We start from the raw sequence: 23,385 nt of genomic DNA, 5'->3' as shown, positions 1-23,385 counted from the left end.
TAGAAAGTATCATCGTACCACCAACCTGTATCATAATTACTTTGGAGCAATCACCAATAAGGAGCCAGACTTTCTATCAAGACAAACACTATCCTCGGTTGTCTCTAAATAACATTTAAAAATACATAAAAACTAACTCATCACTCTGTGTTACTCTCTCTCTGCTATAGAGCAACTTGGACTTTTAAAAAAGGAAGAATATCTTCCCTTTGCTTGTGTAATTCAGGGTTGAATTCACCCCTTGTAAGTCAAGTCTGATTCCTACTGTACTTGCCACGCCAGCCAAATGTGAATATGTCATCTTTTCGGGAAAACACCTATCCAATACCTTTTCAGCTTACCATTATAAGAGCTTCTTTCCTTTGAGGGTGGGGACCACAGCTCTATCTTCTCCCACACCATCAACCAGAGTGCTTGGCATATGTCAAAATATTTCATTTCTATTGTTTTAAGGAATCCTTCCTTTTTCAACTTGTTTTTACTCTTCCCAATTTGATCTTATGCTTATAAAGACAAAGGTAGCACTGCCCTACTTCTCTGTCACATTCTTGGATTCTCAGTAAATCCAGTAAAATTTCCGAGTCATTAACTTTTTAAAAGTTCCACTCAGTTTAAAGGCTTTCCTAAGGATTTCTGAATAACCCTCTCTGTGGGCCAGGCTAATGGTGTAATAGGGCATCCTCAGAAAGCTTCAGCTGGATTTATGTTTTATTTTTTAAGCAGGATAGTGGGTAGTTAGGTGTTCCTTACGTTATTCTCTATTTTGTATGTCTGAAATATTTCGTAATGGAAGGAAGGAAGGAAAGGAGAGATGGAGGAAGACATTGATTTAGACAGACCTGGGTTAACTTCACTATTATAATGGTTGTGCAATGTTGGGCTTAATTTTCTTATCTGCAAAAAAGGGGGGAAAGGTATCTCTCTCTACCTCACAGAGATATTGTGAAGATAAAACACAGTAAATAAATGCCTTGGCAGACATCCGATAACTGGTGGCTTGAGGATGGGAGGGGCATCTCATGCTGTCCATCCTGCTATCAGTACTCCTACAGGAAACCCACTGACTAGCACCTATAGAACACAGCTCAGAGCAACAAACAGTAAGGGAAAAAGTTATCTGATTGGTCACTCATAAACCTTTCTCTGAACATTACAATGCACTGCAAGTATAACAACAGTTGCACTTGCGGGGACTAAGAAATGAAGTTCAAATTTACACTTTTAGGGTGAACCCCTATGCGTGTTTGCTGAATTTGGCAGAGGGAAATGGGACCATCTTCCATTTCTGTCACTCCTGGCATTGCTATGCATATATTAAAAAAAACACACACACACAAAAACCCAAAGCTTCATTTTTCCTACAAGCCCTTGGCTGCAGTACTCCACAACAGCTGACATTAATCACAGCAAACTGGATTTGCACTGAGCAATCTGGGCTGCATGCCTTTCCCCGATCCTATGCATTAATTTACAAAATGGTAAGAGGAGAAATAAAACCCCCCGTTACACACACCTCGCAAAAGAGGCCAAACATGGGCCAATTCAGTTTTTTTGTCTTGTTCTTTGGTTCTCATTGCCTGAAAGAGCTCCAGCACTAGGATTTATCCACTGTGTTGGATTAAAAAGCTTGGTTTACATCCAAACACCTATGTGCAGTTTCTCTTTGCTGCTTCTCCCCAGTCTAAGACACCACCCAGAATCAGTAAGACTTAGCCCAAGAAGAAAATTACTATAGTCTAAATCTGAGTCACCTTGCGGTAAAGTTAGCTCATTCTCTAGATAACCAATGACCACAGGGATCATTCTCCCCACCTGTGCTGCGCTGACTGCCTTATTTTAGAATCAGAATGACTCAAACCCATGAATTTTGAGCCTACGTGCCGCCACTTGTAATTTAAATTAACTGGTCTGATGCCGAGTGAATCCGTCTATAAACCCAGATTCTAAATGCTTCCAGAAGATTTGACATCTTATGACTACAGGCAGGGCTTTGTTATTATACAGAATCTTTGTTATTATGCTATAACTTCCCAAAAGGAGAATCTACTATAAACCAGTTTCATCTTTTTTTTTTTTTAATTTTATTATTTATTTATGTATTTATTTATTTATGCCTGTGTTGGGCTTTCTCTAGTTGTGGCAAGCGGGGGCCACTCTTCATCGCGGTGCGCGGGCCTCTCACTATTGCGGCCTCTCTTGTTGTGGAGCACAGGCTCCAGACGCACAGACTCAGTAATTGTGGCTCATGGGCCCAGTTGCTCCGCGGCATGTGGGATCTTCCCAGACCAGGGCTTGAACCCGTGTTGGCAGGCAGATTCTCAACCACTGTGCCACCAGGGAAGCCCCTAAACCAGTTTCATCTTGAGCCACATCCAGAGGGGGTCACTTGTTAAAGAATATGTAACTGTCCCCAATTACAATGATTTTTAAAGAGGCCAGAGTTTGACAGCTGTAATTAATTGGAAATTAAGCTGCACTCAATGCCCATTCTAGAAAGGTTTTCTTCTGCAACCCAAACTACCTGCTTAGTCTACTTCCCTTATCTGAGTGAATACCACTGAGCCAAGGATAGGACTCTCTGTGTCTTAGTGATGGGCTCCAAGTTCCATTTGGCTCCTTCTACCAAAGCTAAGTCCTCAAGCTGGTCTTCAAGAGAGCTCGGCCTCAGGATGAACTAAGAAGGTGGATTTTGGAGTCCACACAGTCTCATTTCCCTCATGTGCAAAATAAGGGTAGCAGAACCTTTCTTTCAGAGGTGTTAAGAAAATGAGTTGAGAAAATGCTTACAGTTGGCATTCAATTATTGGCCGCCTTTATCATCAGTATTTAGCAATGTTCAGTCTTTGTCATCAATACTCATCTTCTTCTACCCACCTCATAGGCCATCCATTCCTTCAGTATGCCCCTAATCCCTGTACATCAGGAAAACTGACTTAGCTCCCTCCCTCCCACCCTCATCCAGCTAACTCCCGACTTCGTTTCTGAATCTCAAGTTATTCTTCCAGGGTAGGGGCAGCTAATAAACACTGTAATGCTGTACTGTTTATGAAGCTCTCCAATAAATCTATTAATTCAACATCTTATAAGCCATATCCTGGGTTGGGAGCTGAGGGTAAAAGGGTAAAGGAAGGGTGCCTGTTTCTCAGGGAGTTCTACTTTGGTGGTAGAAGTATGTAAACAAATAACAGCAAAATAACCCAAAGCACAGAAGCGTGTAGAAGGGGCTTTGGGAAGTCTGTATGGTCTATTGATAGAGGGATGCCAGAACAGTTTCATCTTGTTGATTGATAGTGGGTTCCTGGAGCTTTGTTGGAAAAGATTCTGGAGACCAGTCAAGGTTCCACATTAAAGATCATTGTGGTTAATAATGTCTGCCATAGAAACTGCAGTGCACGTGCCACCTCTAAGACATTCCAGGGATAAGAGAAAGAGTGTGGAGCTCAGAATGAGACAGATGTAAGCTTGAAAGTCAGTTACCAGCTCTGTGATCTTGGCCGAGTTCCTTAACCTCTGAGCCTCCATGTCTTCAGCTATAACTTGGAAATGGATGAGCGCTCTGCCATAGGATGGTTGTAAGGATTTAACGAGATAACATTCGTAAAGTACCTGGCAGAAGCCTGTGCTCCACAAATCTTGGCTTCCTTTTCCTTCAGGAGCACTAACGGGCCTGATAATGGTTACCAAACGTTCAGCGGTTAAGTGACTTGCTCAGGTCACTGACCTCCAAAGATGCAAATCTAGGCTCAACCACTCATGTCTGACTCCAGAACCACAAGCTGTCCCCCAAACTCCCATATCTAATTTAAGGGTCGAGAACATTCAAACCCCCTGAGCGTGATCAGTCCTTGAGCTATCAGCTTACACGCAGGAACACCTTCCTCGCTGGCCAGTCTTCGTCCATCCACCTAGCAGTTAGTAAGTGTCCTCTACGTGCTAACCTCATACCCAAACTGCTACTTTCAACCAAAAAGTACTCTCTACCACTCCTCTCTGCCAACCAAAGTCCATCCTCCTACTGAGGGAAACCTCCCTTCTATCTAATAAGCTGTCCTTTGTGCACCTCACCCTCACCATTCATTACTAATTCTATATCCTGTTGCCACTCATGTCTTCTACTCGGAGGACAGCTTGACACAGATTTGGAGACCAGCTGTCAAATCACACATTAGAACACAACTGCGCTCTCGGCTCGGGCACTCTGACCTCCACCTGCCAGCCCCAGATAGCCACAATCCGTGCAAACTGCGAGCTATTCAATTATTCAAACAATTTAATGTTTGTGTGATTTTTACATGGAGTCAGACTGAGATTTATATGCCAAGACGACTGTTTATTTGCCAAAAGATCTTAGGCTGGTTATCTGATCTGCTCGTTTTCTCATTTTAAAAACAGAGATACTGCTTATTTATGTCATAAGGCAGTTTTGAGATTGGACAATACATGTAAAGCACTTCGAATAATGCCTGCCACATGATAAATAACAGTAATTAGAAATACTTACGTAAAGCTTACTATACCTATGTTAAGTAGTCTACTTATATTAACTTAATCCTCATAACAACTGAAGTAGGCATTATCATTATCTTCACTGCATGGGTGGGAAAGCTGAGGTATAGATTATTAAGTGGCTCATAACTGTAAAACCCAAACACAATTACAATTCAACTTAAAAATACCAGTGAAATTCAAATAGACTATACTGAGTTTATTTGACTGATGTTTCACTAAAACTAAAACACTGCTAGCAACACAAATATAGTAGTGACTGATATGGCTCTAGCACAAGTTCTTTTAAATTGGGTATTTTCTGTCCTGCTGTGGGAGGTATGCAGCTTTGATTCTGTCTTCGCTTTTCTCTTCTGGAGGAGAAGCCACCATGAAACCTAACTGGGAAGTCATATGGCCCTAGTGTATTAAATGGTATGTGTCCTCTTATTAGTCAAGGACAATTAGTAGTACTGTTGGTACAAACAAAAAAGCAAGGAACCTGATATCCTTTGCAAATGATTCACAATATACTTCTTTTGCTTCTTCCTCTAAGACTTACACTAAATGTACAATTTTTATAATCAGAATTTGTGCCCAGCTCCTCCACAATCCAGTTTGAGAAAACTCCCCTAAGTCAGTCAGGGTTCTTAACCTGGGGTCCACAGATTCCTTGAAATTCTGGGGATCACTGAACTTGGTACCGTGTACTTTATTTTATGCCCCTAAAAACAGTTTGAGAAGGGGTCCAGAGGCTTCACCAGACTGCCAAAAAGTTCCATGACACAAAAAAGTTAGGTATTACCATCCTAGGTAATCAAGACCCCAAGTGTAGGGAACCCCACCCAATAGAGCACAAGGGATGCCATGCAAATACCAGCCCAGGAAATGATACAGTTGAGGAAACCTGTGAATATCTGTGAAGGGAAGAAAGCTGGCCTCCAGGCAAGGCCTAGGCGATACTGTTCAGAGTCAGCAATCTTCTGGAAGAGGCTTTCACTGATAGCTGTTTCCCCCTATATTCAACAAAGTGCAGAACGGAGTCTAATTACAAGGAACCTCTCCCAAACTGGGCTGGGTTTTATACAAGGAACAGCATGCCTTCCGAGAACCCCTGCAAGGTATGTGCTGTTACACCCATTTTACAAGATGAAGTAACTGAGACCAGAGAGTAAAATAACTTGCCTAAGGTCATCAAACCAGTGGCTGCTGAAGCTGGGATGTGACTTTGGGCCCAACTGGTCAGTCCTGTCCTTCTCACCATGCTATGCCTCCTCTCCTGCTGTGGGCTTTCTCTTCCCCGCTCATCTGATTTACCTGATTTTTGACAGAGAAGAAAAATTAGAGGCCCAGATGTCCACATTTAGTGGCGGCGTCAAGGCTGGACCCAGGCTTCTAAAGCTTATTTATTACTGCCCCCTCTAATCTATGCCAACATTCTTGCTTTTTTAGTATAAAATACAGTTTCCTCAAAATCCAAGTGAGTTGGCAATTTCATCAGGACAGACCTCCAATGAGTACTGCTTTCAGCCCAGTATTTGGCATATACCGGTATCAATCAATATTTGTGAATACATTTGGAGGAATCCATTAAAAAACTCATGATAGAAACTGTAGATCAAATCTGCTAATATTTCTGTTGCTTGAGTCCAATTAAATCTTTGTTCTCTACAATTGCAATCTTACTCATTCCTTCATTCATTCATTCAATTAACCAGCATTGGCTCTGGTCCAACGGTGTGTTTAAGACACCCAAGCCAAGCACTGTGAATTTCAAAGACTCATGGGATACAGACCCCCGTGTCTACCTAACTTCACTCTGAAAGAGCAAAGGAAACGAATCCAGGGTAAAAAGAACCTTGAGAAATATTGGTAAAGTATAAGTAGCAGTCAACTTCAGAGGGCAATGACCAAGGAGACAGTGTGGAGGGAGACCACAAAGGACTTAATAAAATTTGTTCTCGTTTGGTATGCAGTTTTTAACGTATGTGCAACTCACCCTTTAAGAATCCATTGCCCATCTCTTTCCTGAAAATTTGAGTCAAATTATAGCCAACTCTGTGGCTGTCCTATTTGAATTCTTGGCATTTTTTATAAGTAGAGTTTTAAAACAGGTTAACTAGAAAAGTTAAGAACTAAAGAGACCATTTTTACTGCCGAGTTAAAAAAACTACCCAAAATAAAAAGTATTTATAAAAGGAAAAGGAAAAGGAAAAAGTCTGGTCTGCAGACTGAGAATAAAACAGGTTGAACATTTGGGGTAACCATTTAAACAAATATCGTTCTACAAACGTCCTGGCTGGGGTGGGGGGGGCAGGGCAGACGTGGGTGTCTCCCGACTCAGAAAACCCCCCCTGCCCCCCCCCCCCGGGGACTGCCTACGTGGAGCTTTGGAACCGAGGACGTGATTTGCAGGACCTGTTGCAGAATTTACAACCAAGCATTCTTGCTTTCCCGGTTTGTACCTGAATGGTAGAAAGTTCCGGAAAAAGCTGGGAGTGATCAATATGACGTTTCACTGCTGTGCCTTCAACATTTAAGTTTCAGCGCTCGGTGGGCAGAGACCACCAAACAATGGGGATACCAGGAGCTCTGTACCGCAGCAGGGGAAGGAATCCGGGCTCGACAGGCGGGGGGAGCCCCCTCCGCACCCCCAGGGCTCCGAACCAGCCTCTGGGAAGGTCGCCCTCGGCGTGCAGCACACTCGGGGCACAGGAGACCCCGAGACTCGGATCCCGCCCTCCCCTTTGCGAAGAGAGAACGCGCCACTGGAGGAGGGGGCCCTAGGCTACTAAAAGGCGGATTAGCAGCCCCGCGAAACTCTCGATCCCACCTCTCTCTCCCAGAGAAACCGGGATGGAGGTCGCGCACGATTATTTCTCTGCGCAGCGGACCCGGGATCCGAGAGCAGGGCTGGGGCGGCCACGGGGAACGGGGCAGGTGTGTGGAGATCGGGGCGCAGGGGTGAGGAGGATGGCTAGGGGGACCAAATGGGGACCGCGATGGGGACGTCGGAGGAGATGAGAGGGGGCGCCGGCAGGGCGGCCTCCGCATCCCAGGAGGCTGAGGGAACCCCACCGCCACCCCCGGGATCGGCGGAGACGCCCGCACCTCCCTACTCACTCGAGTCGCAAGCAGGACCACGCACCGCGGGCGGAACTAGCGAGAAGCAGTCGGAGCGAGCGCGGCGTGAGTCCGGGAGCCGGGACGCAGGGAGCGCCGGTACCTTTTCAAGCCCCCTGTGGGCGTGGCCTGTGGGCGCCCCGCCCCCACTCCTCCGCGCCCCGCCCCGCCGCGCGGCGCCGCGCCGCGCCTGACCGATTCCCGGACCGGCTCGGAGGGCGGGAGGGGGGAGCTGCTCGCGGCCGGACTCCGGGGTAAAGACAGAGAGACAAAGGCAGAATCCCGCCTCTTCCTGCTGCTTCCCGCGCGCCCAGCATCTTCCCACGTACCGGGACCGCTCCCGCCGACTTTACTCCTCTCGCTCGCAACGGGAGCCCGCAGTTTCTAGAAGTGGTTAACCGGAGCCGGGAAAGGAGGCTTCCTCACCCTGCAGAGAGGCCGGACGGCGGGACTGTCCCGTCGGGAAACAGCCCTCGCCGCCCTGCGACGTGCCCTTCCGACCGCGGTTGCCAATTCTCCTTCAGGAGGGAACAGTACGAGGTCGAGGAGTTTCCAGCAGTAGAAAACCGGCCACATCGGGAGTTTCCACCACCCCGTCCCGTGCCTTACCCTTATAAGTAAACTCAACGTGATTAACTTCCCCAGTGGACAAGTATCCGCTGGCCCGATTTCCAGCTTCTGGGAATCCGCAACCTTCCTGTTCTTAAGGAGCGAAATTTCTCATCTAGACTAAATAAATGACGTTACCAAAAAAGCCTCATTACTCAAGTGTTTTGCCTTTCCCACCATCGCGGGGCACGGCTGCACACGCTACTGAGGCGGTGCAGGGGGGCGGGCAAACCCACCCAGAAACCCGAGCGCCAAAAGGCCTTGGGATTACATTTGTCGGTATCAGAAAAGTCCAGGGACAGCAATGACAACCGAGGGGACCTAATACCTGAACTACAGGCTGATTTATTGTTTTAGATGAAAAGAAAAACAAACAATGCCATCTTTATCTTGTTCACATTCTAGGCCGACTGATGACCTCTGTGCCAGAAGTGAGGCTCCCTGAGAGTTGATGTTTGGGAAAGTGGAGCACTCAAGAAAGACAGTGACCAAGGCTTTCCCTCAGGCCAGAAACGCAATAGCCTCCTCTAGTGCAGAGCTTCTCAAACTCCCCACCGTAGACATTTGGGGCTGGGTAATTCTTACCTATGGGGGCCGTCCTGGGCGTTGTAGGATGCCTACAGCCACTAGATGCCAATAGCACCCCTCCCTCCACACTGGAACAGTCAAAAAGTCTCCAGACAGTGCCAAATGCCCTCTTGGGGAGGGGGCAGAGGGCATTGGTTGAGAACCACTGTCCTGGTTTATATCTGCATGATAAAGTGCAGAAGTGGCTTATAGTATTATTATTGTTTTATTTTATATGCTGGGGCCAATCCAGGATAAACCCATTATAAGAGCAGCCTTATTCTCTGTCCACCCAGTACTGTACAAAAACACATAGTGGTGATTGACATCTCCTGATATTGTGGCGGGAGTCTGGAAGTATTCCTGCCTGCTGTGAGCTTTGCTAAATATGGGCAGTCCATGTTTTCATGACATCAGCTAATGTAAGAGCAACATGAAAATTCTGTCCTTCTGATTCGACATTCCCTTTATCTCTGCTGCTTCCAGTACTTACTTTTTCTTGCATTGGTTTATGTCGTGTTTCTACCGAATGAAACTATCGCTGAATTTTGATGCCGCACTGGTTTTCAGCACACTGTTGTCCTTTCTCTCCTACCCCTGGGTTCTTTTCGATGCCTCCATGACCTGACCTGTTTGCTTTCTGACATGCTCATGTTGTCCCTAAATTCCACAGCCACCTCCTAGCATTTGACGTTGGGCTTGCTCCTGACCTGAAAGTATTTCTGCTGTCTGTCCCTCTATGTCTTTGTCTGAGTGTATTTTACAGCGAGTCTGGGGATAATGTGCAACATTTGGTTTTGAATAAATCTATATTTGTATTTAATTACCCACAGTTAAAAAATACTTTATTTCTCTTTAAACATTTCTTTAAACTGTTGACTCTTTTCATTCTAAATGTTAGGAAATCCTTTCAGTTTATTTAGACAGAGCGGTGCAAAAGAAAGAGTGTGAGCTTTGGAAACAAACAGATGTGGTTTCAGCATACAGCTCTGACTCCTGCTAGCTCTGTGAGCTGGACCTAATGCTTGACTTCTTTGTATCTGTTTCTTTATCTGTAAAATGATGACAGTACACACCTTGTAGCATTGTTGGGAGGATTAAATCAGACTATAGCACGTGGCACCTGGTAAATACTCCACAAATGATGATTGTTATATTAAGCAAGGGTATCTTGATGTCCTCTTCTGACTTGAGAAAGAAGTAGAAACTGGACTTTGCTGAGCATTCATCTTATGCTGACTACTGAAGGCTTTGGTAGTAACAAAGTATTAAGTGTTTTCCAAAACAGTTAAGAGCCTGCCAGTAGAAAGTAAATTGCGTGCCTGGGGAAGGCTAGTGGGAGAAATGTGCGCTCATGGAGAAGAATAAGCCTTTCTTAATTCCATATGGTCCTAGTCTGTTTGACTCCTTCAACCTTATTATAAGAGGCAAAATTGAAGGTTAAATGTGTCCAGCAGGATGTTTCTTTTTCCCAAGAAATGCACATTATACTTGTAACAGCTCCTTCAGTCTCTGGAACCCATTAACCAATTTTGAATCAAAATCCTTTGTCAACGTTGCTGTCCTAAGGCAAGCTGAACCAAGGTTGCCTTTCTTCGTGACCTTGTGCTCCAAGGTCAGATTTTTCAAATATTTTTATTCTTTTTATTTCATGCTACTTTTTCTTAACAAAACTCTGAACCAGATGAGTGTGAATATAAACACAGGGCTTCTTTATTTTATTTTAGGGCAAGGATTCCTTCCCAGAAGCCAGCTAGGTGGAGAGGAATCTTTTAGTATACATTAAATAAAGGAAAAAATAATTTCTCTCATTTTGCTTATGTACATGCTTAATAATAAAGAAGCAGCTGTTCCCACCTTATTTCTTAGCGAAGATTTAGCAGCAGTGGTGGGAATTAAAAATTACTCATACTCAACCCTAATACTCTGTGAGGCATTTTCTGGCAGAGAATATAATAAGTTATATATGCTTAAAGTCTGAAAGGTAGATTAAAGTATCATTTTTTATACTTGCCATAGTTGCTTTTTTTTAACTTGCTTCAAACTCCCACTTTCTTATAACCTGCATTATTTCTTAAACTTTTCTTTAATGAGTACTATTTCTCTTCAGTTCTTTATCTTCTCTTACAGTGTTGTTTAGGTTTTCTTTTCTACCAGAGCTTTCTTGCTTTCCTAGCTCTGCTTATGCTTTCTTATTACAGCAGAGTTTTTCTAGCTCTACTAGTATGAAAAATACCATTGGGCTTCCCTGGTGGCGCAGTGGTTGAGAGTCTGCCTGCCAATGCAGGGGACACCGGTTCGAGCCCTGGTCTGGGAAGATCCCACATGCCGCGGAGCAACTAGGCCCGTGAGCCACAACTACTGAGCCTGCGCGTCTGGAGCCTGTGCTCCGCAACGAGAGAGGCCGCGGTAGTGAGAGGCCCGCGCACCGCGATGAAGAGTGGCCCCCGCTCGCCGCAACTAGAGAAAGCCCTCGCACAGAAAGGAAGACCCAACACAGCCAAAAATAAAAAATAAATAAATAATCCAATCTCTTTAAAAAAAAAAAAAAAAAAAAAAAAATACCATTAACTTTACCCTCCGAACCAGTCCGTTTCATCCATCTTAACCCCTTAAATGCCCTATTCCACTTTTCTCTCTTCTTTGCAGTTGATGACATCACCTTCTCTTTCATCCGAATTCCCAGCCACCAGCCAACATTGCCCTCAGCCTTCCTCCTCTTTGCCTCGAATGGCCCATCTTTTCTCCCATGTTTACACTTGCTGTCCCTGACCTCAGGGGAACAGGTGGTTCTCCAGCCCTTACCAAGAACATTCACTCTGCCTGTGCTTTTGATTCATTTTGGCATTCTTTGTTATATTTCTTTGCTCTTCAATTTCTCTGTCTCTACTGCTTCCTTTCCTTTCCGATTACAGAAATGCTATCTACCCCATATCTTAAAAAGCTGAGAAAACCTTCCCTGAATTTTGTAGTAGGTTCTTGAGAGGCCCAGGTTTTGGGGGGGGGGGTCCGTATGCCTTTAGGGAAATGCCTCTACAGCCCTGATCTGGAGTGGAGCCCTGGAGCCAATCTAGGCCTTCCAATCCCTGGTTTGGATGGGGGAGTCATGTGACCTAATCCCATCCAATCAGAGGGAGTCTCTGAACTCTGCTGGGATGTTGAGCCGGAGCGTGTTCTCCTGTCTGGAAGGTGCTGTGTGTGTACATGAGGCCTAGAGTTGCTACAGTCATTTTTTGCTGATAGGAAGCCAGCCTGAGAATGATGCAGCACAGAAAGGACAGAGAAATGGAGCCAGAGCTCTGAACAAATGACTCACAAAGTTTGTCTACCTGCAGGATCTTTTCATTTGGGGAGCAAATGAATTCCCACTGATGTTTATTCCCTTTTTTTTTTTTTTTTTAATTAATTTTATTTATTTATTTGTGGCTGAGTTGGGGCTTCATTGCTGCGTGCAGACTTTCGGCGAGCAGGGCTTCTCTTGTTGCGGAGCGCAGGCTCTAGGTGCATGAGCTCAGTAGTTGTGGCTCCCAGGCTTAGTTGCTCCACAGCATATGGGATCTTCCTGGACCAGGGCTCGAACCCGTGTCCCCTGCATTGGCAGGCGGACTCCCAACCACTACCCCACCAGGGAAGCCCTGTTTATTCCCTTTTGAAATGGGTTTTCTGTTACTTGCCGCTAGGACTCCCAACTGATTGTGGTGGTTTAAAACTATTCTTTGATACTTCTCCCTTCATCGTGCAGCATTTAATTTCCCTCTCCTTGAGTGTGTGACTGGTTTCCAGAAAATAGAATAAAGTGTATGATTCTAAGACTAAATCATAAAAGGCCTTGTGATTTCCTCCTTATTTTCCCCCGACTCCCTTCTCTCTCTCCCTCTCCAGCTCTGTCTCTCTGTCTCTCTCTCTCGGATGGATCACTTGCTCTGGGGAAGCCAGCAGCCATGTCAGGAGGACACTCAAGCAGCCTATGAAGGGCCCACATGGTAAGGAGCAGAGACCTCCAACCAACAGCCCCCCGGGGAGTTGAAGCCTTTTGCCAACAAAAACATGAGTGAGCTTGGAAGGAGATTCCACGGTCCTGTCAAGCTTGAAACGACTCCAGCCCTTGCTACAAGTTTGACGGCACCCTCATGAGAGACTCCGAACCTCTCACTGCGGTCATCAGAGAGTCCCTGATTGCCAAACCAGTCACCATCTTTCAGTGCTTACCCTACTTGACCTCTTGGTTATGAGACAATGTCGGATAAATATATGATTATGTGTACACTCACAAAATGGAATTTCCTAAGAAAGGTCACAATTCTGAAGTTTTGCACAAATGTTAACTTCTGTCTTAAGATACTGTTTTGGTGAGAGATGGGAATAAATTCTCAAAGCCACAACCACTAGGAAACTTATTTCTTTCCCCCCAAAAACTGTAATATGAGGAACAGAGCAAACTAGAGGATGAATTAAATAATTTTTTATTGTCTCATGTGTGATAAGAAACACCAGATACTTCCAGGAAAATAAAAAATATATATTCTAACTTTTTTTTTTTTAATTATTATTTATTTATTTATTTTTGGCTGTGTTGGGTCTTCATTACTGTGCGAGGGCTTTCTCCAGTTGCGGCAAGCGGGGTCCACTCTTCATCGCGGTGCGCGGGCCTCTCACTATCGTGGCCTCTCTTGTTGCGGAGCACAAGCTCCAGACGCGCAGGCTCAGTAATTGTGGCTCATGGGCCTAGTTGCTCCGCGGCATGTGGGATCCTCCCAGACCAGGGCTTGAACCCGTGTCCCCTGCATTGGCAGGCAGATTCTCAACCACTGCGCCACCAGGGAAGCCCTATTCTAACTTTTATATAAATTTTTTTCCTGCTACAGATTGTATAAAAGTAAATGTATTTCTTTTTTAAATAAATTTATTTATGTTATTTATTTATTTTTGGCTGTGCTGGGTCTTCGTAGCTGCGCGGTCTTTCTCTAGTTGTGGTGTGCAGGGGCTACTCTTCGTTGCGGTGCACGGTCTTCTTATTGCAGTGGCTTCTCTTGTTGCAGAGCATGTGCTCTAGGCACACGAGCTTCCGTAGTTGTGGCATGTGGGCTCAGTAGTTGTGGCTCACAGGCTCCAGAGCGCAGGCTCAGTAGTTGTGGCACACGGGCTTAGTTGCTCTGCGGCATGTGGGATCTTCCCGGACCAGGGCTTGAACCCTTGTCCCCTGCATTGGCAAACGGATTCTTAACCACTGCGCCACCAGGGAAGCCCAAAAGTAAATGTATATTTATCCACTAAATCTCAAGAAAAAAATTTTAGAATCTGCAATAGTGCTTATCAAATTATTCTGGTTTTTTCCCTTCTGTTCAGAAAAAGACTAAGTAGAAAATTAGTCCAGTTTGGGATTTAAGAATTAGCATTTGGGTGTATATTTCATTTCAAATGTAGTTAAACAATATTTCATATGTGTTTTGATCATCAAACAAAGCTTCAGAGAAAACCTCATAAAAATTTCCAGTTAAAACATCATATATATGTATATATGTAATGCTTCTCTGGGAAATGATGTAAGGAAAGTTAACAGGATTTTGGAAACAATGCACAATGCTATAATTGACAGGCACTTAATTACTTACAGCATATGCCTGCCAAGATTTTTTTGTAGTCCTCACATATGGAATTAAATGTCATTTGTAAAATGAACCTCTACTTGTAAAAGAAAATAAAAACTGTCATGTTCCTGCAGCTCTCACCTCATAAGAAAAGTGTTGAGCTATAGAAGAAAGGTTAAAACCTAAAAAAACAGCTCCTTTAAGTTCTGTATTTATATGTTTATAAGGAAAGCTGACTTAGATTTTACTTTAAACATTATTGACTTACACTGTTCCAAAAAGATTGTGGGAATACCTAATTCCCATTCCTAATTCTTAAATAATGTCCTATGTTCAAAGACCCAAGCTTTTGATTTATCTGTCCCTATGTTCACTTCAGTGGAAGACTTGGAGGGCTGCAGCAGAAGCAAACTCCACTGACCTGTTAATGGCTGCGTATGAGCTCAAATATATATGTTTATATGAACTTACACAGCCATCTGAGTCCTCTGTGAAATAGCAGTGGGCTCCCCTGGAGTGATCTTACTCTTCTGTCCAAATTCAGCTGTAAAATCGTAAGTGGGGAAGAGCCAACATATACACCATTGGCTGGTCTTCAAGCCAACAGCATATATTGACACGCAGTAACAGAAACTATTTATTGAATGTCCCTTGTACGTCAAACATTATAGGAATATTTCTTCTGGTCCAAAGAACAGGCTTGTAAGGGCATTATCTTTCTTTCCATTTTCCAGTTCAGTAAAGTGAGAGACTTGTAGAAACTGAATAACTTTTCCCACAGCCATGTAGCTAGTAAGTGGCAGAGCTGGGATTCAAATCCAGTCTGGATCCAAAGCTCACACTCTTTCCATTCCCAAATGGGGCCTTTCAACAATGATTCTTTTCTGTCACCTAAGAAGAGTTTTTTTTTTAAAAAGTATCTCTGTTTGACAGCACTAAAGACCACTAGCTCCTTGGGAGCAAGTCTTCATTCAAACAAACCAAACAGAAACCTCTGTAGTCTGAGGAGACGCTCCACACCATAGCCGACTGGAGTGAAGGCTGCAGTGTTTAGAGGTGGCACCGTGACTAAGCCAGCTGGTCTTCGTCCAGCGGAGCAGGTCTGGAGATGGACCTGTGCTGGGGGGTGGGCGTGGGGTAGAAATGCAGATGGAATGTGAAGAGGAAGCAGCACATTAAAAAGGCATCACACTCTGACTATCATCTTTGGGCTAAAGCCTGCCAGATGATGGATGAATGTGTTAGCAACACAAGACACCAAAGTTTAAGTTGGAGCACAGCCATTTTTGTCCCATCTCCTCATTGGGACACAAGCACGGAATAAATTCCTTATACAGAGTGGGAATAAGGAGATATGCATGTGGTGTTACCTCCACCACTATCCATCTGAGGAAACGTGAGTTATTTAACTTCTTTGAGCGTAGTTTTCCTAACTAGCTAACTGCTAAGTTCCCACTGAGCTCTAAAATTCTATGATTCTACTGGTAGCAATTATATGATATTTTTTGACACGGAAAGGTGTTCACATGTATTTATTAGGGTTCTTAGTTGCAGACAACAGAATTTCCGAGAGGAGCAGGGAGGCAAATGATGCTACAGAGCCAGGATCAATGGCTGACTCCAGTATGGCACAGTGTGAAAGGAGATCCCACTGCTGCCCATGCCCACCTCTAGGCTATTATCCTAGAGCCTGAGAGTAGACTTTCTACCTCAGCTACCAGAAGATCTGTCATCCCTGATCATGGCCATCACCTCGTGTCACTCATTTGCCTTCCAAATCTGGCTCAGGGAATGTATCTTCCATCAGGGCACGGTGGAAACTCAGTTACATGCGGAAGCCAAGCTGCAAGGGAGTCTTGGAAATGTTTGGCTTTCTAGCCTCCGGAGGATGGAGGCCATGATAGAAGATGAGTGGGTATTGAGTGAGCCTGTGTGTAGTGTCTGCCACAGTGTGTTACATTGCTGAGTGCAAAAGGAGGGGAAAAACATGGGCACACCATGAGCCCTTTAAGTACCTATGTTAAAAAAACTGTACAAAAAAGTCTGAGGCCGTATACACTAAAATTTTAGTAGTACTTTTCTTTGATCAGAAGTATTACTGTGTTCTTATCGTCTTTTCATTTCTCTGTATTGGCTGATATTTCTACCGTGAATGAATATTCCTTGTATTTTTTCTTAAATGAATGATGCTTATTGTTTATGTTCCTATGATTCTACATGACACAGACGCGGTGCCCTTGTCTTTTTGTGTCCTGTGTATATCTGTCTTCAAGATACTGGCCACGGAATTAGACCTTGGAAATAACTTTGAAAGGCGTGTAAACCATTATTCAAATTCAGGTCGTGTTATCAAATTCCTTGATATTTGAATAAATTTATTAATGAAGACTCAAAGATAATATAATTATGACAGGGAAGAAAAGTGGGGTCTCAAGATGCATTATTATTTGGAGTTGTCTTTTTCTCCTCGTATCACACCTTTCATTGCCATTTTTCAAACAGTGATAATTTTTCTTATGAAGTGAGATCTGTGGCATTATGCAGTGTTGTTAACAGGCAAAGATAAATCGACTACAAATATTCTGCATGAAGATCACACCACTGTATATATGGAAATGATGACAGAGAATGGAAGATAAAGCTAGAAAGGGCAGTAGGGGCTAGACCATGTGTGTTTCTGAATGCTATGTTAAGAAATACAGGGAGGGGCTTCCCTGGTGATGCAGTGGTTAAGAATCCGCCTGCCAATGCAGGGAACACGGGTTCGAGCCCTGCTCCGGGAAGATCCCACATGCAGCAGAACAACTAAGCCCCGTGCGCCGCAACTACCGAGCCTGCGCTCTAGAGCCCACGAGCCACAACTACTGAGCCTGTGTGCCTAGAGCCCGTGCTCCACAACAAGAGAGGCCACCGCAATGAGAAGCCCGCGCACCACAATGAAGAGTAGCCCCCGCTCCCAGCAACTATAGAAAGCCCGCGTGCAGCAACAAAGACCCAATAAAGGCAAAAATAAATAAATAAATAAATAAATTATTTTTAAAAAAAGAAATACAAGGAATTTCCTGTTGGTCTAGTGGTTAGGACTCCGAGCTTCCACTGCAGGGGGCCCGGGTTCGATCCCTGGTCGGGGAACTAAGATCCCGCAAGCCGTGTGGCACAGCCAAAAAAGAAAAATACGGACCCAATTCAAATCTTGTCCCCTCTAATTCCCTCAATGGATGCTGAGCTTTTTCAACCAGAAAATGTTAAAATATATTCAATGTAAAACTTGAAGCCCAACTTTGAACTTGAAACAATAGCTTATAAGATTTTTAAATCAATAACTATGATTCATAAAAACTTGCTTAAGTAATTTGATTTATTTAGTGCCACAGAGAATGCTGTGAACTATTTAGGTATTAGATTTCTATAGTGCTTTTCTCCTAAAAATACTCAATTTGATTAATGTAGTTAATCTAGTTTCTTTTTAAAGCACTTTCTATATGCAAGGTACTTTGTTAGGCTCTGGGGGATACAGTATTTAAAGGTTTCTCTTCTCAAACAGTTTGCAGTTTAGTTATAGGAGCCAAGACATTCACAAAGCCCCACAGTAGAGAGCATAATGTGAGACACATTACAATACAGGAGCCCAGATGGGGAGCAGATCCTGACGCAAGGATGCGAGAACTGATAGTTTTCTCTGGAAGGTGTAGGAAGGAAGGTAAGTGCGGAAGTGAGACAGGTAAGAGAAGGTGGCCGACAGAAGACACATTATCAAACCAGTTGCCACAGTGGGGAATAGGAGCTTCATCCCCTGGGGAAACTGGAAGATGATATGGACACAACCTCAGAGTTATTCCACCCACAGAGCAAAGGAGCTGAGATGCTTATTCACCAATGTTATGGACTGAATTTTGTGTCCTCCTCAAATCCTTATGTTGATGTCTCAACCCCCAGTGTGATGGTATTAGGAGATGGGGCCTAAATTAGGAAGCAATTAGGTTTAGATGAGGTCAGGAGGGTAGTGTCCTCATGATAGGATAAGAGGCACCAGAGGGCTTTGTGTGTGTCTCTCTCTCTCTCTCTCTCCCCCTGCTATGTAAGGACACAGCAAGAAGACTTCCTGGTCTGCCAGCTGGGAGGAGAGACTCACTAGGAGCCTAAGTGGCAGACACCTTGATTCTGGACCTCACAGCTCCTCCAGAACTATGAGAGACAAATTTGTGGTTTAAAAGCCGCCCCATCTATGGTGTTTTGTTATGGCAGCCCAAGCTGACTGAAACAACCAACTTCCATCAGTCTCGGAGCAGGGACTTTTCTGTAGGGAGTTACTTCTCCAGCATTCTGACCTGCCAAGCAAGTGGACACAGCAGTGTTCTCCAGGTTCGGAGAAGGTCCTCAACCAAAGACACACCGCTACTGGCAGTCGGAAATCCACCTGTGAACGTTGAAGGTAGAACTACAGGCATATGGGTGAGAATTACCAGCATCTTCTAGGAGGTTAATTTTGAGAATGGAATGATTCAGAAGTCTTGCTACCTCAGGGAGGATGTGGTGCTTCAACTGAGCCTTAAAGATGTAGGGCATCTACAGATGTGGGCAGGGAAGAGCCATTCCAGGGAATAACTGGAGCACAAACCTAGAAAAGGCAAAGTTCAGGATATTTTAGATAGCTAATTGGTATAACTCTATCTATTTGGTTTTCCCCTTTGACATTATTTAATTCTTATTTTTATTGCTGCCTAGTATTTCACTGTGTTAACTCTTTGCTTGAGTCAATATTCTATATTTAAATATCTAGGTCATTTTCAAACTTTATTATAAGGCATATTCATTTAATCAATTAAAGTGTATTCCACAAACAAAGACACATCAAATATCTGCCCTTATGGAGTTGACTTTTTAGTGAGGGAGTCTGCGGGAACACAGCTGTGGTGGGTCAGTAATTCAAAAGTCCTCCACCCATGAGTTCCTTGCAGGCAGGGCTCCGGCTTCTTTATACTTATAAACCCTGTAACTGTCATACCACCTGGCGCTTAATAAATACTGGGTAACATTGGTTAAGTTAATGGAGAAAATCCTCAAGTTGAGTGTGAAAGGGGCAATAGGAGAAGCTGAATTTAGGTTCTTGTAAAAGAATCATTGTGACTAGCAGCTCTCTTTTCCTCTACAGCCTTCTGTAGGTCCTGAGGCATGAAATTTCTCAGGTATTTTCTTCTGCGGGGTCTTTAGCTTAGGATGAAACATATTCCATTTCCTTGGAGTATAGTCAGCCAAGGCCATACCCCCCTTATTAACATCATAATATGCAAAGGAAAATTCCTCTTTAAATTCTAGAAGCCAACTTTATTTACTGTATGAGTGTCTTCGCCTCCTGTGGCTTCACAGAAACACCTGCCCAGGCTTTTGCCTTTCTCTTGAATTACATTTCGGTCGGCGATTGCTTGTGCAACATTTTATCTTGCCAGGGTTTTTCTCTCACTAAAGCAGTTCATGAATCACTTTTGATGGTTTCCGTGTAGGTTATAGGATGAGCTCATTTGCATATAGAGCCAAGTGTCTGACAAAGTTAGGAGACTGCCTTTAAAATTTATCCCCAAACGTCTATTTTCTTGCTAAGATGCCCTTTTTAATATCACCTCCACCTCCACCAACTCCTTTTTCTTCTTCTTTTAATTTCTTTCTACCACCAAAACCAATAGTTGACTTTTTTTTTTCAGGGCCATTTTCACAAACCAAACACATTTTTATTGTTGCCAAAGCTACTGCGTGATGAGCAGCAAAGGCACATTAAAGCATGGACTGTGGGCAGTGGGCTGGGTTCATTCATTAGCTGAGTGACTCACGCCCTGGGAATGGCGCCTTGCTCCAGCAAAGCCACAGATTATTACAGCAATGAAATTTCTTCTGACAAATAGCTAACATTGAAAATAATAAATTTACAAAGCCAAGGGTCTGCTCCAGTATTTCCCAAACTGGCTTCCAAGGAGCATTAAAGTTCCTCAAGTTACTAATAGATGTTTTGCAAAATAAATGGTTCTGTGGTCGAATAAGTTTGGGAAACACTTCTTCTTATCTTCCGCTTGGGAGATTCATAAAATACATTAACATGTTACAGGTTCCTAACTTTATTTGACTCTAAAAATCTTTCACAAAGCACCTATTAACAAGTCACAGAGTACTAATGGTCTAAGAAATATCCCTTGGAAAAGATTCGTCTCCATGATTTCTAGGGAGTTTATTTCCTGGATTTACCCAAATAAGATGGCATGAACAGCTTTTTAGTTCTTGTTGTATATGTCTCCCAATGGTTTCAAACTACACTATGTAAGTACTTATGATTGAGTTTCTATGACTGACAGGTTTTGTCTTGATTATCAATATTGTTCACACCATATTGCTGATTTGTAGATGAATATCATCTGAGATATTTAGTCGAATAGTTTAACACAGATGTTCTCAAAGTGTGACCCCTGAACCAGAGGCTTCAGCATTATCTGAGAATTTGTTAGAAATGCAAATTCTCAGGTCCCACACCCACTTACTTAGAAACTCTGGGGGAGGGTCCAGCAATTGTGTGTGAACAATCTGTGTTTTAACACTTGCCAGTTAATGCTGATGCATACTTAAGTTTGAGAACCACCAGTTTCATACAGTTTAAAACTTCTGCTTTTGGCTCAGAAGGTGTAACAGGCACCAGATTTATCCTCCTACCTGAAAAAAATTGAAAAACTGGACAAAATATCTGAAACAATAGTTCTCAGACATTGGACATCAGGCAGCTCAGGACAGTCATCCCTGAGAAGTGGAAAACAAATGAAATGATCCCTATGGCTGCTCCAGCTTAGCACCTAGAGAGAGTTTCTGGGTAGAAGGAAGGGGAGGGACCCCAGGTAGGGCCTGGTCATCTCTTTGAGTTATGGAGATGGAGTTGGGAGTCCAGGGAGACCAAGGTGGCTAGGACTTTCATGGTAGAACACCAGATAAGAGAAAACGACACAGAAAGAAGTACCCAGAGAACTGCAGATGGTCCTCCTGAAGTCTTCAGTTGAAAACTGATCAGAGCATGAGTGTGAGGAAACTACCCGAGGCAAGGGAAAGATCCACCCAAATGGGACAGAGGAAACAATCCATACAGCTCACACGGGGCTGACAATAGGTTGTGCTCCGACCAGCCAGAGAGGAAGAACCTTCTAATTCACAGAGCATTAGTAGAATACGCAGAAGGTATTGAGCCAGTAGTGGCCCTCAGCTAAAAGCTACTCTGGTCCTGACTGATGAAGCTTAAAAGCAAACCTTGAAAGGATCAAACTACAGTTGACCTTTGAACAACACAGGTTTGAAATGTACGAGTCCACTCATATGTGGATTTTTTTCAATAGTAAATGCTACAATATGACACGATCCATAGTTGATTCACCCTGAGGATGCAGAACCAGGGAATGTGGAGGAACCGAGGACACAGAGGACCAATTATAAGTTATAGGTAGATTTTTCGACAGTGCAGCGGGTCAGTGTCCCTAACCCCTGGGTTGTTCAAGGGTCAATTGTATTTACAAATGACAACTGAATCCCAGAACAAAGCTCTAGAATATTGATAGGAAAATTCACAATAACTGGTATCTCATCAAAATTTACCAGGCATGCAAAGAAGCAGGAAAATACAGTCAAAAATGAAGGAGGGCTTCCCTGGTGGCGCAGTGGTTGAGGGTCTGCCTGCCAATGTGGGGGACATGGGTTCGGGCCCTGGTCTGGGGGGATCCCACATGCCGCGGAGCGGCTGGGCCCCGTGAGCCACAATTGCTGAGCTTGTGCGTCTGGAGCCTGTGCTCCGCAGCGGGGGGGGCCGCGGTGGTGGGAGGCCCGCGCACCGTGATGAGGGGTGGCCCCCACTTGCCACAACTGGAGAGGGCCCTAGCGCGGAGGCGAAGACCCAACACAGCCATAAATAAATAAATAAAAATTAAAAAAAAAAAAAAAAAAAAAATGAAGGAGAAAAATATCAGTCAATAGAAACAGATCCAAATATGACAGATAATAAAATTAGTAAGGACATTAACACAATTATAACCATATTCCATAGTTCATATGACAAAGTAGAGAAATGCCTGAGCATGTTAAATGGAGATATGGAAAATATTTTAAAAGCCCAAATTGAACTTCTAGAGATAAAAGATATAATGTCTAAGGTGAAAACTGCAATCAGACTCACAGGATAAAAGATTAAATAACTTAAAGACAGCAACAAAGTATCCAAAATGAAACTCAGAAAAAAAAAAGACTGAATAAAATGAGTAGAGCATTAGTGAGCTTCAGGACAACTTTGAGTGATCAAATACATGACTTAGAGTCCCTGAAAGAGAAGGGCAGAAAGAATATTTAAAAATCATGACCAGAAAATTTCCAAATTTCATTTAAAACTATAAATCTACAAATCCAAGAGATTCAACAAACTCTAAGAATAAGAAACATGAAAACTACACCAAGGCATATCATAATCAGATTGCTTAAAACCAGTGATAATGAAAAAATCTTAAAAGCAGTCAGAGAGAAAAATACCACAATCTATGCAGAGGGGGAAAAAAAATGTAAGAATGACATCAGATTTCTTATGGAAAACAATGCAAGCCACAAGACAGTGGATCAATATCTTTAAAGTATATAGAGAAAAAATGTCAACCTAGAATTCAAAAACTAGCAAGAAGAAAAAAAAAATCTCTCAAAAATGAAGGTTAAATAAAGTTACTTTCAGGCACACAAGAGCTGAAAGAATTTGTCACAGCAGACTTGAACCAAAAGAAATGTTTAAAAAGTTCTTCAGACAGAAGGAAAATGACACTAGAAAGAAATCTGGAGCTGCTTAGAGGAATGAAGAGCTCTAGAAATAGTACATAGGTGAGTAGAAAAGACCTTTTTTTCCTTATTTTTTCCTTATTTTTAAAAATATGTCTGAAAAATCATCAGCTGTTTAACAAGAAAACAGTGCAATGTATATGATGTATGGTAGGGTTTATAATGTAAATAGAAGTAACAT

At 43.4% G+C, this 23,385-nt stretch overlaps 2 protein-coding genes across 7 annotated transcripts in view; one reads left to right on the top strand and one right to left on the bottom strand.

Moving 5' to 3' along the window:
• The window catches only part of CSRP2 (cysteine and glycine rich protein 2), an 18,598-nt gene extending 10,291 nt beyond the window's left edge, over positions 1–8,307 (bottom strand). Inside the window, exon 1 of one of the 4 annotated variants that reach the window (XM_082419135.1) lies at positions 7,938–8,307. The gene's annotated coding sequence lies outside the window, so the exon portion shown is untranslated. The other 3 variants (XM_082419137.1, XM_082419134.1, XM_082419136.1) reach the window with 3 other exon arrangements.
• Positions 1–22,033, top strand: part of ZDHHC17 (zDHHC palmitoyltransferase 17) — a 137,404-nt gene extending 115,371 nt beyond the window's left edge. For 2 of the 3 annotated variants that reach the window (XM_082418986.1, XM_082418989.1), the window contains exon 17: positions 12,667–22,033. In XM_082418986.1, coding sequence (XP_082275112.1) covers positions 12,667–12,811 — 145 coding nt within the window. In that variant the 3' untranslated portion in view covers positions 12,812–22,033. Of the gene's footprint in view, positions 1–8,622; positions 9,608–12,666 lie in introns of those variants that run through there. The other variant, XM_082418990.1, reaches the window with a different exon arrangement.
• The last annotated feature ends 1,352 nt before the right edge of the window (positions 22,034–23,385 follow it).

This window comes from Balaenoptera physalus (assembly GCF_965194825.1).
Source record: "Balaenoptera physalus genome assembly, chromosome: 13".
In the NCBI taxonomy this organism is placed as follows: Eukaryota; Metazoa; Chordata; class Mammalia; order Artiodactyla; family Balaenopteridae; genus Balaenoptera; species Balaenoptera physalus.
This window is presented reverse-complemented; position numbering and strand designations above follow the sequence as displayed.